Raw genomic sequence first — 18,715 nt, 5'->3', positions numbered from 1 at the left:
TAATACATGTTATAGTATACTTAAAAAAAGCCATGAACGAAGTGATGTTTATACAGCTGTATGCATACACCATGAGACATCAGTCTTTAATGAGCATATACGATAAGCAATGTCCATATATATACTGATAGATTGATTAAACAGTATAATGACGTTGTTGAAAACTTAACATATCTAAGTATTCAAAAGGCCTTACAGTGTATGACACTGTCATATAAGAATGAATGAAAAGTAAAATAACAAAAATACCGAACTCTGGGGAAAAATCACAATGGAAAATCTCTAATCAAATGATAAAACCAAAAGCTCAAACACATCATAGGATAGGATAATAACTGTCATATTCCTTAGTTGGTACAGGCATAATCTTATGTAGAAAATGATTAAACCTGGTTTTATAGCTAGCTAAACCTCTTACTCGGATGGCAGTCTCATCAAATTCCATTAAATTGACAACTATGCGTTCACAATGCAGGCAGACATGTAACTATTGTTATAACTCTGTAACTTATCATTAAATTTGTTTAATACACAATAGTGTAAAACAGAACATTTATTGGTTATGTTGTTTTTCTTGAAATTTAAAATATATTTTGATCTAACAGACCTTTATTGAGTCGTTCTGTCCTTGTGTCAGTATCCCATCAGCAACTAAATGATCGCATATAGCTCCCACCTCCGACAGGTTTTCTTTAAGATAGACCAGACATTTTTGAAGAACTTTTTTATGTTTCCCTTCCATTATGGTTGTGTAGTTCTGAATTAAAAGGACAAACATGGTTATCCAATTGTTTGGGTATTATATGAAAACTTTCGAACTGAAAACTTTTGTCTGATTCTTATGTCACTGTTTTGGGTTATAAGCTGTTTAAACTAACAAGTATCACTGATTTATCTTTTAATAAATACATTGTACATATATTCAACATTTCCGCTAAAATTACACAAACATTTTTCAACAAATTTAGAGTGTTCGAGTACTATGTAAAGGTAACCAAATTTTACTACTGAAAGTCTAACGCAACCATATAATGTTAGTGTGCTTAAAAATTCTTGTTAACATTGCAGTCCTATAATTGCCCATATATTAGAGTATAAAATTATATTGTTAATAACTGATATAATTTATTCCGAAATAGCTATACTACAAGTAAGCTTGCTAACTCAACTCATTACATGCATTTTAAATCTAGAAATTGACAATGAGGGTCGATTGTAAAAAACTTTACGACAAAAGAGATGATTTCAGCTTCCCAATTGTGAACTTTCCATTTCTAAGTAGCAACATTCCAGCATCACCTGCATACGGTGTATATATCTCCCAATTGATACGATATTCCTGTGCTTACATTTCCTATCAATATTTCCTTGATAGAGGGTTGTTGCTCACAAGGAAGCTATTAAACCAATAGTTCCAAATGGTAAAGTTGAAACGATTTCTTCGTAAATTTTATGGACGCCATCACGAGTTTGTTGACCGTTATGGAATAATCGTTTCACAAATGATATCGGATATGTTCCTTACGTCGTAACTACAATTCCCTTTCCTTTCATAAATGTGACTACCGCATTAGACTATTTACCGGATTTGTTATTTCATAAGCAACACGACAGGTGCCTCATGTGTGACAAGATCTGCTAACCCTTCCAGAGCACCTGCGATCACCCATAGTTTTTTTTAATGGGGTTTGTGTTGTTTATTCTTTAGTGTTCTATGTTGTGTCATGTGTACTATTGTTTGTCTGTTTGTCCTTGCATTTTAAACCATGACGTTGTCGGTTTATTTCGATTTATGACTTTGACTGACCCTCTGGTATCTGTCGTCCCTCTTTTAAAGCACTAGTGATACCCTGCTAAAATAATGTACATTTTCCACACCCTTTAGTCTATTAACATCCATGACTCATTGAAGACTCTTTGCATCCAGATTTATCCAACATTTTAAAGTATAATGTACATGTTATAACATTGAAAAATAAATCGAGAGATATTTCACAAACAAAAATACAATATTTGCGTTTCTGGTTACAATGTGAGATACGTTTGTATGTTTCCTCTGTTGCCACCAAATATGAATCTAAGCAAATATGTAAGAAGAAAAAAATACATCTGTAATTGAATGAAGAATTTATTTTCAGTGTACGTATAATGTTATTAATTCACACACCAATCAGAACGATAGAAATGATTTGCAAAATCTTTAAAGCTCTGCTTTTCTTAACCAAATATTCAATATAAAAAAAATATCTTTTGGATGAAATTAAAAAAAATTAATAGGCAAAGTGCAAACATAAAATGTTACACAGTTTGTAAAATCCCAAACAACTGACATAATGTTTTTGTTGAATAAAATGTACTGAGTGTTTGACTGTAATTATTTACCGTGGAGATGAAAGTAAAAGAACTTATAGAAAAGAAGATATGGTATAAATTCCAATGAGACAACTCTCCACAAGAGACTAAATGACACAGAAATTAACAACTATAGGTCACCATACGGCCTCCAACAATGAGAAAGCTCCATACCGCATAGTCCGCTATAAAAGGCCCCGAAATGATAAATGTAAACAATTCATACAAAAATACTCCTTCTACGTATGTTATAGTTCAATTAAACAAGAGTTTATAATTCTTACCTAAATTCGTTTCCGAGATGAATTACCCATTCATGTCAATTATAAAGTGTTGTATTTTACCTAGTAGTACGCACCTTTCAGATGAAATCAATTACATTTTTTCTCCTTTTCTTGGAAATATTTATTTCACGTTGTGTTGTTAACTTACAGGTTTTATATAAACTATTTCCGTTCGTGTCATATATCAACTTCTCACCTTTGTACATAAAGAATATCAATTGATAGTATTTTTGTATTTAACCGAGTATTACGTATACATTGTAAACTGGTTTGATCACGAAATTACTTCCTGCTTTGCAATTTCAATTTATCTACTTCCGTTCTGGTTTTATTAATACATTTTAGGTGAAAGAAGGTCAACACAGTAACAAATAATCAAACCATATCGATAAAAATAATTCACTTAAATTTTTCACTGTGACATTGTTGGTTTAGAAAAAGACGATAAATATCAACAATATTTGATTATATATGTAGAATTTGTCCTACAATAAGTAGACGACTGTTTATTTAATTGTTGATATCGTACTGTTGATAATCTTTGCGATGTACACATTTTAGCTATCTGATTTAGTTTCCAAAAATGGTTTAAGAAGTAACAAAGTGTACGTGTTTTAATGGTAATATCTTTTATGACAAATAAATAGACTGCCAATAGTGGCAATGTTGACGAATTTATTTCGACCCACAGATGATTTTTCCAATAACAGTTTTCTTCTTTCTAATAAAGATTTAAATATGATAGCCATAATTGAAAAACATGACCTAAATCAGCATGTGTATTTAAGCATATGGGGCATCGTCTGACAGTTTCTGGACACAAGATTCAATAACTACAAATTAGATACAAATTATTGTTTGTAATTACTGAAGTGAATCTTAACACTTCATTAAAAAAACGATTTATGTCATATACAATTATAATGAAAGAAAAGGTAAGATAAGGCACAATTTAACATATTCTTTTATGAATTGTTTTCTTCAATCTCATACAATATTCCATAAAAAGTAAGCTTCTTTATTGAGGAACAATATGTTCTACAAAAAGTAACTGCATTATATGAAGTTTGTAGGGTAACTTTAACTTGCTGTGGTAACTTGTAGGCCAGACATTGAAGTAGACATATTTACAGGCTCGACGCCTTTATCTACAGGTGCTTCAAACTCAAGTCCTGGAAAAAAGTAAAGTTCTTTCTCCTCTGAATATTCTAATAAGACAATTTGTGCAACAGGTTTTTTCTCTACAGTACCACTATTTTTTTCCATCGTCTGTCAGCTTAGGAATCACAGTTTGGTCCAGACAAATGTTCGCCTGCAAAGACAAATGTAAATTCCTCAAATTTAATAATTTAATACTAAGGAAAAACTATGATAACTCTTAACTGCAAATATCTGTGGCTTACACATGCCCAGTGGTAGATAGTTTGTGAAAATGATATTTGTCTGTTAACTTTTTTTTTAATTTTGGTAATGTTTCTGTTTCGAATTCTTGATATATAGGCTTGATTTTCCGATTCTCTAAAGATATGTTTGCAATGTTATTGACTCATGTATATGAAAACACGTTATATCAAAGTAAATATAAATTTTTTTTTGAATGAAATGAGAGCAGTATTTTACAAATAACTGAGACCTATGTAAAACACAAAGCTGAAAATCATATGTCTCACATGAAAAGTAATTGTACATGGATTGCTACGCAATTAACTAAATGGTAACAACAGCACTATTTCGAACTCAGCATCTGTACCTCGTGGAATAAAATTCGAAAACACGGTAATGTATTCTTTAAGATTCTGCATGATATACATTTTTTAAAGTCTTTATTTGGCCCTTTAACTTTACGTCTTTTGCAGACGATACCGATCTCCTAATCCTTAATCCTAATATCTTCTTGGACGATTTGTAAAATCAAGTCCGGCAAAATATTTTTGATATATTGGGTTGAGAGACGACAAGAATGATTGACAGGGCCGAGATACCTACAAGATGTTGGATTTTTTTATGTTAAATAATTTTAGAAATTGTTTTGTATTCATCAAATACCTCTTTCAATAATTCCATAAAAGATTTTTTATATGCGAAGTTCTTGAACACGTGTACAAGTGCTTGAATGAAGTATGATCCAATCATGTTTTCACCAATTATCCACGGACCTTGTTCTGTAAAGAATAATTCTGACTATTAGCCTGTACAAACAAATAGATATAGAAAAATGTGGTATAAGTGCTAATGAGACAACTCTCCATCCAAGTCATATTTTTATCTAAATAAACCATTACATGTCAAAGTACGGTCTTTAAAACTTATATCTTTCGTTTTGGTCTACACTATGGAAAGATCTGTGTCCATGCTAATCTTGCCGTTTAAACTGGCTTTCACGTACACATGACATATAAATGACTCTTTCACTCAATATCCCGATGATAAGCGTGACAATTTCTATATATTTTATCATTACTTTTATTTCGCAGATATAATATATGCATAATGCTCGATCTTATAATCTTTACCTATCTTAATGTGTATAATTTGCACATAATTATTGTATTTGATTAACTTCAATAACATTGGTTGACTCCTAAAATAATTAGAACTACTTGAAAAAGGGTTGTTGAAAGAACAACTTAAATGGCCACTTCATCAGTATCGGTGTGGCTATTTTGTGTATGTCGAAACTTACGAGCAACATTTAATTGTGGTTTTAGATTTTTAGATCTATCTCTGATTTTTTATTGTGACATTTTAACTAATTGTGAATTCACACGGCAGAAATTAATTCTTAATAGGAGACATTTACCCTTGCGACACATTCAGTATTTATCAATTTATTATAACTTTACATGCACTCCGTCAGGTTTAGAAAAAAGTCTATATATCACACATGTAAAAGTATCATTCTGAATTATACTTTTGAAAAACACTTCTCATTTTAATATCAAAACACAATGAGCTACTATGTCAGTTAAAGCGAAAAATGGAGTTGAAAATTAATCTAAATATAAAGTTAACCAGACAACTGTACATACATTGCTACTAGATATAAACAACTGTGGTAAATAAAGTACAAGCCCAAATGAAATCTTACCTATTCTTGGGTAACTAGATACCATAAATATGTCATCCGTGTTTGGTTCACTTTTCTTGATGATATCATTTGCTGAAGAATCTGTTTGATCCAAAGGTTCATTTTTGTCTAAAATTAAACATAAGCAGTTTAATAAACATATTAATTACAAGTACGCAAGTTACCCTTCAAACTCATTTGACTAAGGAGTTATACATAATAATATTATTTTGTTTTGCAATAAATTATTTTCGGCAGACTAAAAATATGTATAGAAAATGTGGTGTACAACACAAAAAAAAAGGAACCTAGATTAAACGTTATTTCGACAATAAACATTGATTATACCTCCCTCCTCCTTTTTTTCTATCAAAGAGATTGCAGAAAATGATATGAATAACACACAGTAAAATCAGTTCTGGAAAATATTTATTTCCAAATTATTGAAATTTTTGGTAAAATATTATAGACAATTCTAATATGACGTGCTTCGTTAGCTTTGTAAAGAAACCATACTTTATTATCCAATAATATTAGTTTGCACATGCGTATATTGACTACGGCAGAAAAATGAATTTCGTCAAATTGGTATGCATTTAATGTATTTCCTTAAATTAAAACACTTTCAAACACTAAAATGATACACAATTTGTAAGTAATACTTTTACAATGGCAACAATGTGTTATAATTCGTAATTGACATATTTGACCTAGATACCACAACGTTCATGTTGGCTGTTCTAATTTCAAAACCTCTCCCTCTGAAAAACACGTTTCATCTCTCCCGTTAAAAAGGCATGTCATTGTATATAATAATTTCATTGAAACATATGTTCCGACGATAAAATATAAAATAAAGTATAGGTTATTATTACTGTTGTACTGAAAAGACAAAATTGTTTCATGTTTCTGATAAAATGGATTGACCCTAGCAGGGAATCGAACCCCATTCTCCTATAAAAAAAAATGGGCGTAATTACCAATATACCACCAAGGTTTCCAATCCGTTTTACAAATGCAACACGATTGTCACCCAGTATTATTTTAATCATCATGTAATACAGCATTTGAAATCGTCAGATCTTTGGCTTTGATCAACTTTACAAGGTGTAGCCACCGCAAGTATAAATGGATCTCTGTCAAAGGCTCCCTCCTGCCAAGTCTCGAATGTCAGCACAACTTTATCAAGGAATCCTCTATCAGATATGAACATATTTACCAATGCTACAATATAAACCGTCGGAATATTTACGATTAATTTAGTAAAAAAAAGACCTACCCGATTCTCCTTGTGCGTCCACCGCCATTGACAACTGACTTGAAAATGTGAAAAGACTGTTGTAATATAACTTTTCTGTTATATTGTGACACAAATATTGTTTTAGTTAATACATTAATTTGTTAATTTCTGTTTCAATTTTGAATTTTAGAAATACAACTTTGCGAAATTAAACTGGTTTGAACTAGTTGGATAAAAATTGACAGGAAGGTTGATGGAAGAGCCTACACAAATACGGTACACAGCGAACATAGAAATTACCGTAATTGTCCTAATCAGAATCGAAATAATTGATGCCAGCTATACTTTATTGTAGTTTTAACATGGGTAGGCATTATATTCGTGTTATTTTAGCCCTCGCTATCGCTCTGGCAAAAATAATCACGAATATAATGCCTACCCATGTTAAAACTACAATAAAGTATAGCTGGCATCAAATATTTCTCAAATGAAGAAAGGAAAACACTGAATAACACATATAAACAATATGAAGAAGTGCATTTCTAAATACATGGAATTATTTGGCAATGCTTTGATGTTACATTATAATTCATGCCCATCAGACATTGAAACAAAATGTATTCGACATAAGGGAATGTCCCTATTGTATATGAGGACTATAACTTTTAGTACATTCTATAACAGGAACGTAAAACTATAGTAAGATATCCCACCCACCCCCGTCAAAATGGTCGTATTGTTATGCAATATTTTAAACACACTCTTTCATTTATCGTATAAAACAAGTTTCTGCATAGTTATTCAATAAAATTAATCCTACCTTATCAGATTAAATATTTTTTGGCAAAAAATCATCAACGTGGAGTTGTCATTCATTCGTTTCGTGGTTTTGAGTTTTGCTTTTGTTTTTTGCCGAGAGGACTGTCCGTCTTAAATTTTTTCCTCGAATTTTGGTATTTTGTTATTCTACTTCTTTCGACATTCAAGTTATCGCATTTTTTTACTAATGTTTATTTCAGACGGAATTAAAATCTAAAATTACAAAAAAAATATTGTTATTTAATGATGTTTAACAAATAAGTACATTGGAAACTGTAGGTTTGGACAAATATAACGTTTGGTTTCCCTTTGAAATGTTTACATTCTCAAACGATGTTTAAAATTTCATTTCTTGGAATGAAGACTCCTTCTTTGTCATAAATCTTTGCTGCTTCACACTTTATTTCCCCTGACAAAAACAATATAGCCAGGCTATCATACTGTGAAGAAGTATCATTATCGATCTCCATTAATTTCGTTTTCAAGAACCTTTTAATTTCCTGAAAAAAAGAAAGTAACACTTTTATTAATTATGTTATTTAACTATACAGACAGAGTTCTTCTCATATATATAGATGTGTAAATACGGGATGAAAAGTTTAAAAAAGAGTAGTATATAAAAAAACTAGTGTCTGCAGCATTTTACATTCTAAAGGGAAAGACGTCCAATAAAGTGCAAAGAAATATTACCTATCAAATAAAACGTGAATGTAGAAAACACACAATGAAAGAAAACTCAATTTGTTTTTATATTATTTAATCTTAAGTACACAGTATAAAGAATTAAAGACATAGCGACACGAACCCAACTTAAAACCGTGTAGTGTCAGAATCTATGTACGGGAGGCAGATGTTACTGTACATGTGGCACCCGTTGTGTTACTCATGTTTGTTAAAATCCACTGATTTGTGTAATTCGGTATTTCACATTTGGGGAAAAGAGGACGGATTTGTCGTTACGACAATTGGCAGATATCCGTCGTCATCTGTAAAACAGGTATTCATTAATGGTCATTCAACTCAGGATTGCGTCAGTAAATGTTACCAAGAAATGGTTTCAACTTAATGACTTGGCTAATTACCTTCTCGGGATCGAACTTTTACAACACCAATTATGATAGGAATACAAACTATACTCCAAATAACAGTTCAAGTCCTAAACCTCTTGTAAAAGTTTTCAGATGATAAAAAGGAATGGTACAATATGGTAACTGTACATAATCACCATCAATAGAACCTAGTATTATAAAAACTTTCTATCAAACCATTGTGGTCACAAGTGTTAAAAATGCTTAAAAGTCTTCTACTAACGTAACATGGTCATATCAAAATAGTGGAAATATATACATTGGATAAATATATATAAAAGCAAGCACAAGTATGTTTTTATTTGTCTGTGTTGAGTTTATCGGATCATAGTTCAAGAAATGTTCAGTTCCCAAACTACATGAAGGGCAACATCAAATATAAAGTTGAATATCATTAAAATTTGAAAATCCAAAATGTCGTGTCAAATACGACTATAACAATAACCCACTGGTTGTAAACTCTTATCATCCATAACAGGCTTATACATTTGTACGCTAGACACACTAGCCGTCCTCATCGAACTTAAGTTTAAACGATATACCTCTTTTGTCAAATTTCATCCACTAAAAAGAGAAGGTTGTTAAATCAAAGTTAGTCTTTTTTTAATTCAAGTGAGGAGAAGTTTAGATAATATGTCAAAGTAGCAAAGTTGAATTGGAAATCTACAATAACATACTATGGTTACAATTCACTGCAGTTTTGGTTCCATTTAGATCCTAAGATTTTAAAGTGATATACACGATTGAAATTCTAAGAGTCATATAAAACTGGGCATTTGACTTGAACTACCAAATGATGATCATATGCCACTTGAGTTCAAATATCTGTGTCTCCCAAAATTGGACAAACATCAATTGTTAAACAATAACTCGTGTAGTTAGTTTCAAGGTGTGGTTTATTGGTATATGTAATTCATTTTTACAATCATATTCTTATGTTCCTTCCATGAACATGATTATTGTATTTGGTTTAAGAAACAACTGGCAAACTATACACCTAGAAAAAAGTATTGCAACACTTCCATTGAAAACAATGTAAAATGACATGATTGTAGAATAGTATTAATTGAAATATTACCAAATACTTTTAATCTGTCTATGGTTTAAAACTTGCGTTATTAATTTTTTTTTATTAAGTATGACTAGAGAGACGCATCATCAGAGCTGTACTGAAAAAATATGCAAGTTTGTCATTTTGTCCTCTATACATTTTATTAACTTTAAAGTCATTTTTCAGTGTGGATTAATCAGTACAGGGATTAATTCAATTGCTGTTGTGTTAGTTTTCGCGTTATAGATATTTCACATTCTCAAAAATATGTTTGTTGTGAGATGATTGTTTACTTAATATACTTGTACTGAGTTTGAATTGTATACGCTACATAGCAGATTAATTTCATTTGAATGAATATCATGTTGCCACATTCAAAGTTAAAGAGCATTGAAAATCCAAACCACCTAAGATAATCGAGTTTTGATTTCATGACTGAGTTTAATGGAAAATTTGGACAGCTTAAAAAACGTTATGGTTCTGAGTGGCTTGAAGAATCGCAAAAAATTTAAGTATTATAATTTTTTGTTGTTGTACAACAATAACACTGAGAATGGAAATAGGGAATGTGTCAAAGAGACAACAACCCGACCATGCATGGAACAGAAAACAGCAGAAGGTCACCAACAGGTCTTCAATGCAGCAAGAAACTCCCGAATGCGGAGTCGTCCTTCAGCTGGCCCCTAAACAAATATATATATACTAGTTTAGTGATAATGAAAGCCATACTGAACTCCAAATTGTACACAAGAAACTAAAATTAAAAATAATATAAGACTAACAAAGGCCAGATGCTCCTTACTTTGGACAGGAGCAACAGTGCGGCGGGGTTAAACATGTTTATGAGATCTGAACCCTCCCTCTATACCTCTAGCCAATGTAGAAAAGTAAACGCATAACAATACGCACATTAAAATTCAGTTCAAGAGAAGTCCGAGTCTGATGTCAGAAGATGTAACCAAAAAAAAAATATGAACAAAATGACAATAATACATAAATAACAACAGACTACTAGCAGTTAACTGACATGCCAGCTCCAGACTTTCAATTAAACTGATTGAAAGATTATATCTTCATCATATGAATATCAGGCACAATCTCACCCGTTAGGGGTTTAGTATAATACCATCATAACATATATGAGAAGAACTTAACCCGTGTCATGCCAACAACTGGTTTTTAAATAAAAAAAATTATGTGTTTAGTTCTGATGCAAAGACCCCATAATTGAATCAATACAAACGCCAAAACATGCAATCTTTAACGACCTGACAACAGTATCGTAACCATATCTCCTCTCAAAAAGTCTATCCAAAGGTTTTGTTAGCTTCTGAGGTGGATACTGACACTTTTTCTATAAATAATATTTTCATAATATATTATATATATGGATGTGAAATACCTGAACGTTTAAGAAGTCTGCATGTTGAGCCATATCTACGAATGATGTCCTTATACCGCTGATAAAATTTAGTAAATGTTTTGACTAGTTTGTGATATCGAAAACCCTGGTGTAATAATTTTTCAGTAATACATAAATTTCTCTCTTTAAAATCTAAAACATTGTTACATTTTTACCATTTGCCAAATTTGAAAATTTAATTAAAGATTAAAAAACTGTTCTGTTATCTAATGATTTGAGAGTGCAAAACATGTCACTTGTTCGTTTGCGAAGAAGACATATCTTATCATTTAACCAATTCATGATGTTAAATTGACGTAGAGTCGAATTTAGACGATCTTCCTCATAGCTATGTTGAAGCACATACTTGAAAAAGAAGTCTATCGGGAGACCATGACGAGCATAAGGTATCAATTTAGATCTCCAAACGATGGATACAAAGCGTATGTTACGTAGTGATTTAGCGGTATTGTTTTACATTATAATAAAGCGGGAGGTTTGGCATACAAGAAAGTAGTACATATTTAACACAAAATAGTTCCTACGCATGAGTGAGTGTAACTTTCAAAATATGTAGGATATTTAGATATTTTTGGCATCAAATGAAAGCTGAAGGACTGGTGATCATTGTAAAACACTTTTTTGGAGTTTTAATTTTAAATATTGAAAAAACTGCACCAAATTGTAAAATTAAAAGAGGGTACATTTTGTCTGTTTGTCAGATCTGAAGTACCTGTTTTGGTACATCCGAAGTTCCAGGAACCAGTTCTTTCTTATATGCCATTAAAGGTATGTTAATTTTTTCAGTAGAAGACACCATAAAGTGTTGCTTGGACATGCAATGATTGCCACTTTATTTGAACTTAAAATGAAAGAGGTGTGCCTGCTTGTGTGGAGGAATTTAACATAGAAAGCATTGGGACCATGAATTAGTGATGTACTTCCTTATGTAAATAATGTCTGTTTTCAAGACAATTGTTGCTTAGTTTTTCTTCTTAGTTAGAACCCAGATGATTTTCTACTATGATAACAATTTACCACCATCTAGCATCAATAGGTATTCCAAAATTAGCTAAAAAACGACCTTTAATTGAACATGTGTGACCATTTTGAATCTAGTTGTGTCTCAGATTAATTGTTACGATTTAACTTCATTGTTCAAGCTTCAATAAAGTATCCTTGTGGAATACTATCCGAGTATCTAGGAAAACACACAGCTCAGGTTCTATGATATTATTATTATGCCAAACTTAACATGAAGAATAAAACACGAAAGAACATGTTTATTAAAGAATAGTAACATAAACAGTAAGAAGTTGCGAATACAAGCTGAATATTGTGTATATGTAAGAAAAGCAAAATGCATTTATCCAGAAATATAATAAACCTTAAGTCTACTATACTTTAATGTATATAATATGTGAAAATAAATAAATTATTATAATAGCTGCTGGACATTATAAAAACTGTTGTTATGTTTTTGTTAAAGACAGAATTCATTTAACTTTTCAATGATAAAGCAAATATCGTCAAAAATTTGTAAACAAGCCATTATTCGTTCAGTTATAACAAGTTAGTAAAGTATGCCGAATACCACATAAGGAAAACTTTAAATGAAGCGATTTGTTAAACAAAGTGGATGAATAGACAGTGCGAAAATCATACCTATGTAAATGAATATTAAATTACATATATTTTTTGTACTTTTAGGATCTTTTAAAGATAGTGATATCAGTATATCAAAGTGTGTGGAACATTAATAATTGTAGACAGAGACTATCATTTTACGATACAGATATTCTTAAATTAATAAACAGTTTGTTATAATAAGATTGCAGGTTATCATAAGGTTATAATAGAGAGGAAAATATTTGTACATTGATCGGCTGCTGTCCGATGACAGAACGTTTACTCTCATTGCATCAATTAGTCAGCATTTAGTTCAATTGTAATATCGATATATCCCACTTAAGCACATACATTTAAAAAAGAGCTTCAACTTTAAACTGTGCCAAAGAACAATCATGCAGCTGAATAGAAAAAGTATGAACGTGTTTTTAAAATGAGATATGAAAAAAAAAAACAATTGTTTTGCCAATCTATATCCAAAAATACATGCTGATTTATCTCACAAAAAGCTTAACAATTTGGTAAACATTTATGGTGTAACCTTTCAAGAGGGCCACATAGAAGATAATTTTTATAGGTGTTACCTAAGTTTCATTTTGCAAAACCTTTAGGAATTTTTTATCCTCAATGCTCTACCACTTCGTTCGTTTTAGGAATTTAAACTTTTTTTTTTATTTGAGCGTCACTTATAATAAGTTTTTTATAGATGAAACGCGCGTCAGGTTTAAATACAAAATTTTATTCCGTGTATCTATGATGCGTTTATTTACCTTCTTTAAATATAGAATAATAATAATCATTGTTATTATTATAATTATTACAATCATCATTTCATTATTGTTTGTTAAACATATTAATAATTTGCAAAATCCATAACTTTTTCCATATATATTAATCAAGAATAAATACAAGTTTTAATTGCGATGTATACATTTAACATCTTGGACATAATGAAAAAATAAAATCACAAATGTTCTGAACCCCGCGGAAAATTCAAAACTGAAAGTCCCTAATCGAACGACAAATCAAAAGCAAATGGATAACAATTGTCATACTCCATGTACTCCTGACTTGGTACAGGTATTTTCTTGTGTTGAAAAGATGGATTTAAACCTTGTTTCATAGTTAGCCAAACCTCTCACTTGTATGACAGTTGTATCGAATTATGTTAAATTCACAACGATGTGTTAACAAAACTAACAGTTATGATAGATAAAAATCCATAATTTTTGCCAGATATATTATTTAAGAATAAACACAAGTGCATGTATTAATTGCGATATTCATGTTAGCGGCAATAAGTGAAACTATGCATTAAGCTTAAGCTTTAATCCTAGGCAATAAGATTACACCTAGATTGCCTGAAATTTTCAATTTTTAATGGAAAGCACATCATCAATAAATCTGAATGTGAAATTAAATAACCTTGCTTCTTTGATCTTTTTGTTTGAACAAGTTTCTGAAGGAATTCCGATTTATCTGAGAAAAAAGGTTGGTCAGGAGAGGTGCACAGTTTGTTCCAAAAGGAATGTCGACAATTTGTTGAAAAAATTTACCACCCAAATCAACTAATATGTTGTCAACAAAAAACTCTAGCATATTTAAACCTGTCTTTTGCATGTTTTAAAAAGTATAGTTCAAATGTTAATATCATCAAACAGCTTCATTCCTCAGCAGCAAATGATATTATTAAAAGTCAATGCATTAAAAATGATAGGCTTGATATGAAGCTTTCATGCTTCTGTATGTAGCTTTTTATTTCTAATAGTGTTGTAAATGAGCGCTTTCACTACAATAATACAAAATATGTAAAATGATACCAAGTTTAATGCTATTTCCATGTTAATACCGGAAAGCAGCGAAAAGATCTGAACTCACCCCAAATTGTAGCCGTACGTCAGAATTTACACTCCACACATATTTGTTTGGGCAGTACCTATATTTTCCTGATGATTTTCTAGTACATTACCTGATGCTTTACAGAGAAATGTAAAGGAAAGATAGTTGCTAATCTAAACTGTTACATGTTTGAGTCTTGACATATTTGAAAATGCCAGAAATTATTCAAATAAGGCATAATTCAGTTGACCAAAAGATAACATTTTCAATGCTCTTTGTTAGAAATTGCACTTTCATCTTAGTGACTTTATCCTCAGTGGTATACATCGTAGATAATAAGACATCCACGTTTGACAGTCTTATAAAACTCAGGACAATTTATTGTTTTGAAGCCTCTGGTTAGTTTGGTTAATGATTGCCTATCATTTTAAAACAACAAACAGAATCACCAAAGATGACTTATTTTTAAGCTATTTCATCAATACAATGTATAAAAACATGAGCAACTTGCCTAAACAATGACATGTGTAGCTTTATGCTGTTGTTTATATGTAGGATTATGTAAAAGATATGGTAATAATAATATGGTAAGCATACCGTCATATAAGATTATTGCTCATATTTAATTGTACAAAAAAACATAAATAAAACAGCATTTTCATTGAAGAAGTAGTTTAAGACTTCCAAATGATATCACACATACTGTTTCTGATTCAGGAACCTGGTATTCTATGCATTTAACAATAAATGAAGCAAATAATTGAAAGAGTTGAATAAGGTTTGGATTTTTGGAGCAATTTCAGGACACACATATTTTAATAACTCTTCTTTTTTGTCAAACAGGATGATTTTTAACAAAAGTGTCATTGTTTTAAGAACAATATTTACAAATAGTTTTCCAATACATCAGCTATAGTTTGATGGTATACCCGCTGGATTACATGATATGGCTGGAAAATATTTTTGCGGTCTTAAATCGAGTCCAGAAAAAAGAAGAATTATTTTCCTTCACAATATTCCAATAACACACGTGTCTTCCCTTCTGTTCTGGGTTCCTTGTTAGGTACCATAACTTGCAGTAGACATGTGTTGGGTTCGTGTATATCTACGTCCAATCGTTTTTCGTTTTGAAATATCAAAAACAAAAAACAAAAAACGAAAGTGTTTTCATTTTTCGTTTTTGATTTCTTAAAAACCAAAATTAAAAACAAAAGTGTTTTCGTTTTTCGTTTTTGATTTCACAAAACAAAAAACGAAAAACAAAAGTATTTTCATTTTTCAATTTTGATTTCTCAAAAACTAAAATCGAAAAATGAAAGTGTTTTCATTTTTCATTTTTGATTTCACAAAAACAAAAAACGAAAAACGAAAGTGTATTCAATTTATCTTTCCCCACACTGTTTAATTGTCATTCAAGAAATGACAATGTTGTCATTTGTCATTCATTTAAAGGTCGTTAAAGTATACATGTACATACACAGCGATTGTCAGATCAATACTACTTTAATCGAAGATAATGTCGACGGATGCAAAAGTCTTTATCAATCTAAACAATAAGGGTGCGTGAACTTTACTTTTAAGTTTGGAGAGGTTTATCTAAGATGATTATACAGAAGCGTACCTAGCCTCTTTTACAAATAAAGCAAACTGTATATTGTTGGCGAGGGAAGGCCTCGAGGACCCCAGAAGAACTGGAAAAAATGATACAAAATCTTTCAGACCCTTTTTTAATCTAAAGCGCAAGTTTTGTTTTATCTATTTTATTATGGTCTCGGAGCAAAATATATAGATACAGTGTAAGACTTTTAGTATTTACATGTATGAACAATATCAAAAGACATATGTAGGATGAAGAAAAAAATAATGTAATCCACAAAGTCAAGTGTGTGGCTATTGTTAGTTTAAACATATTTATTAATAGTAGATTGGAAATTTTCTCCCCGGAACGGGAATCGAACCAGGAACTTATATTTTTGTAGTCCGATAATGTTACTTTTGTATAATGAGGATCAATGGTCTAGTTACTAGTTGAAGACCCTCCAGCTCCTTTCAAGATGAAGAACAGGAATAAAAGCCCTGTTCATTAATAATTTGTATTTTTTCTATATATTGTGTGCAATTTTGTCCCGTGTACATTTACTCCACATCTCTTTATTTTCTATTTAAGACCTGGACACGGCTCAATGCTAGTTTAGCCCTCCAATGTTAAAGGTCATATATGTTTTTTTTTAAATTATTTGATGCCGTGGGTTTGGGATTTTTAGCTTTAATGTAAACCATGTCCGGTTTTTAACTTGTATTTACAGCAAAGATAGCCAGTTTTGTGTTCTGTAATATACTGTAACAGTTTATTTTTACATATCCAGTAGCATCGTTACTTCTCAAAACATCTTCCGAACAACATCTTGACATCGGTGTCGTGGGCATGTACAATTGCCAAACCACACATGAACATTCTTTAGTCTTCGTAGATCTATTCCAACTTGAATTCTTTTTGAGTCTACGACAAGCAGAACATGATATTTTATACCATTGAATATTGAAGCCATAGTCATGAAGAGATCGATTACTTGACGTATCCGCAGAACAAAAACGCGAGAGCTACTTTTGAATATATTTCTACAATTTTAAGTAGTTTTCCACTCACAAACACAATAATATTTTCAACATTTATTAAAATATTTTTTTTTACACTTTTTTACTTTTACGTTGTTTTAAAATATCAATTTGACTTGAATTTAGGACCCCGCTAACATTTTTAACCCCGCCACATTCAAAATATATGTGACTGTCCCAAGTCAGGAGCCTGTAATTCAGTGGTTGTCGTTTGTTTATGTGTTACATTTTTGTTTTTCGTTCAATTTTTGTGCATAAATAAGTCCGTTAGTTTTCTTGTTTGAATTGTTTTACATTGTCATTTCGGGGCCTTTTATAACTGACTATGCGGTATGGGCTTTGCTCATTGTTGAAGGCCGTACGATGACCTATAGTTGATAATTTCTGTGTTATTTTGGTCTCTTGTGGAGAGTTGTCTCATTGACAATCATACCACATCTTCTTTTTTTATATTTATATGAGTATATTAAATAAACATGTATATACCAAGCTAAGTCAGTTTATATCTTGTTTTTCGTCTGACTATACAGAAGGCGAGGAGAGCTACTTTGATAGATATGTTGACCGATAAGCTGTCTATATAAAGTAATGGGACAATGCATGACATGAAGACATCACCAAATCACCGTATGCAATACTCAAAAAGACATCCAGAGCTTACCATACTTAGTCACCAACTACCCACCAACAGGCCGGGAGCTTTGGTTGGCTCTTAACTCAAATCCAAGAGCACAGCACAATGTCAAAATATTCTATTCAAACTGGGTGACCTGGGAGAAAAACATTTAAATTGAAATACACAAACCCCTCAACTTTTAATAAGGAGATTTGGTATTAATGCAAATGAGTCAACTATCCCACAAAGTTCAAATGTAGTGGATGTGAGCAATTATATATTGGCAACCATATAATCTTCAACAATGAGAAAAAACATACGGTATTGTCGGCTACAATAGTCCATGAATTGAAAAATATGAAACAGTTCAATTGAGAAAAATAACGGCCTATTTTAAAACAACATGAATTATAAAAAACACATATAAAAAACATCAACAAACGACAACCACTGAACTACATGCTCCAGAGTTGGAGCAGGCACATGCAATATATTGTGGCGTTTAACATGCTTGTAAACAGTTGGGACAGTTTTGTTACAGCACAGCATAAGAACAAACTATACAAATCAGTGGAAAAGGGCTTAACGCATGAGATCGATACAAAACAGAAGAAAAAAAAGGTGTAACAAAAGCACATACCGAATGTGGCAGGGTATTTTTACCTCGTTTTCAAACAATCAAAGTACTGAAGTACTGAACATCGAATGACTG

At 31.3% G+C, this 18,715-nt stretch overlaps 1 protein-coding gene and 1 long non-coding RNA gene across 5 annotated transcripts in view; both read right to left on the bottom strand.

Moving 5' to 3' along the window:
• Positions 1–2,924, bottom strand: part of LOC143056755 (caspase-2-like) — a 168,539-nt gene extending 165,615 nt beyond the window's left edge. Inside the window, exons 1-2 of one of the 4 annotated variants that reach the window (XM_076229906.1) lie at positions 2,833–2,924; positions 608–757 (exon numbers count right to left, since the gene is read on the bottom strand). In XM_076229906.1, coding sequence (XP_076086021.1) covers positions 608–742 — 135 coding nt within the window. In that variant the 5' untranslated portion in view covers positions 743–757; positions 2,833–2,924. Of the gene's footprint in view, positions 1–607; positions 758–2,636 lie in introns of all 4 variants that reach the window. The other 3 variants (XM_076229904.1, XM_076229905.1, XM_076229902.1) reach the window with 3 other exon arrangements.
• A 624-nt stretch (positions 2,925–3,548) lies between these two features.
• LOC143057674 (uncharacterized) lies at positions 3,549–5,834 on the bottom strand. The gene is made up of 3 exons (XR_012972784.1): positions 5,725–5,834; positions 4,683–4,798; positions 3,549–3,948 (listed from the first exon to the last, which is right to left on the bottom strand). It is a non-coding gene; the product is annotated as an uncharacterized LOC143057674 (long non-coding RNA).
• Positions 5,835–18,715: the final 12,881 nt, after the last annotated feature.

The sequence above is a fragment of the Mytilus galloprovincialis genome, chromosome 13 (genome assembly GCF_965363235.1).
Source record: "Mytilus galloprovincialis chromosome 13, xbMytGall1.hap1.1, whole genome shotgun sequence".
NCBI classification, from domain to species: domain Eukaryota; kingdom Metazoa; phylum Mollusca; class Bivalvia; order Mytilida; family Mytilidae; genus Mytilus; species Mytilus galloprovincialis.
Note: the sequence above shows the minus strand (reverse complement) of the source record. Positions and strands in the feature narration are given on the sequence as shown.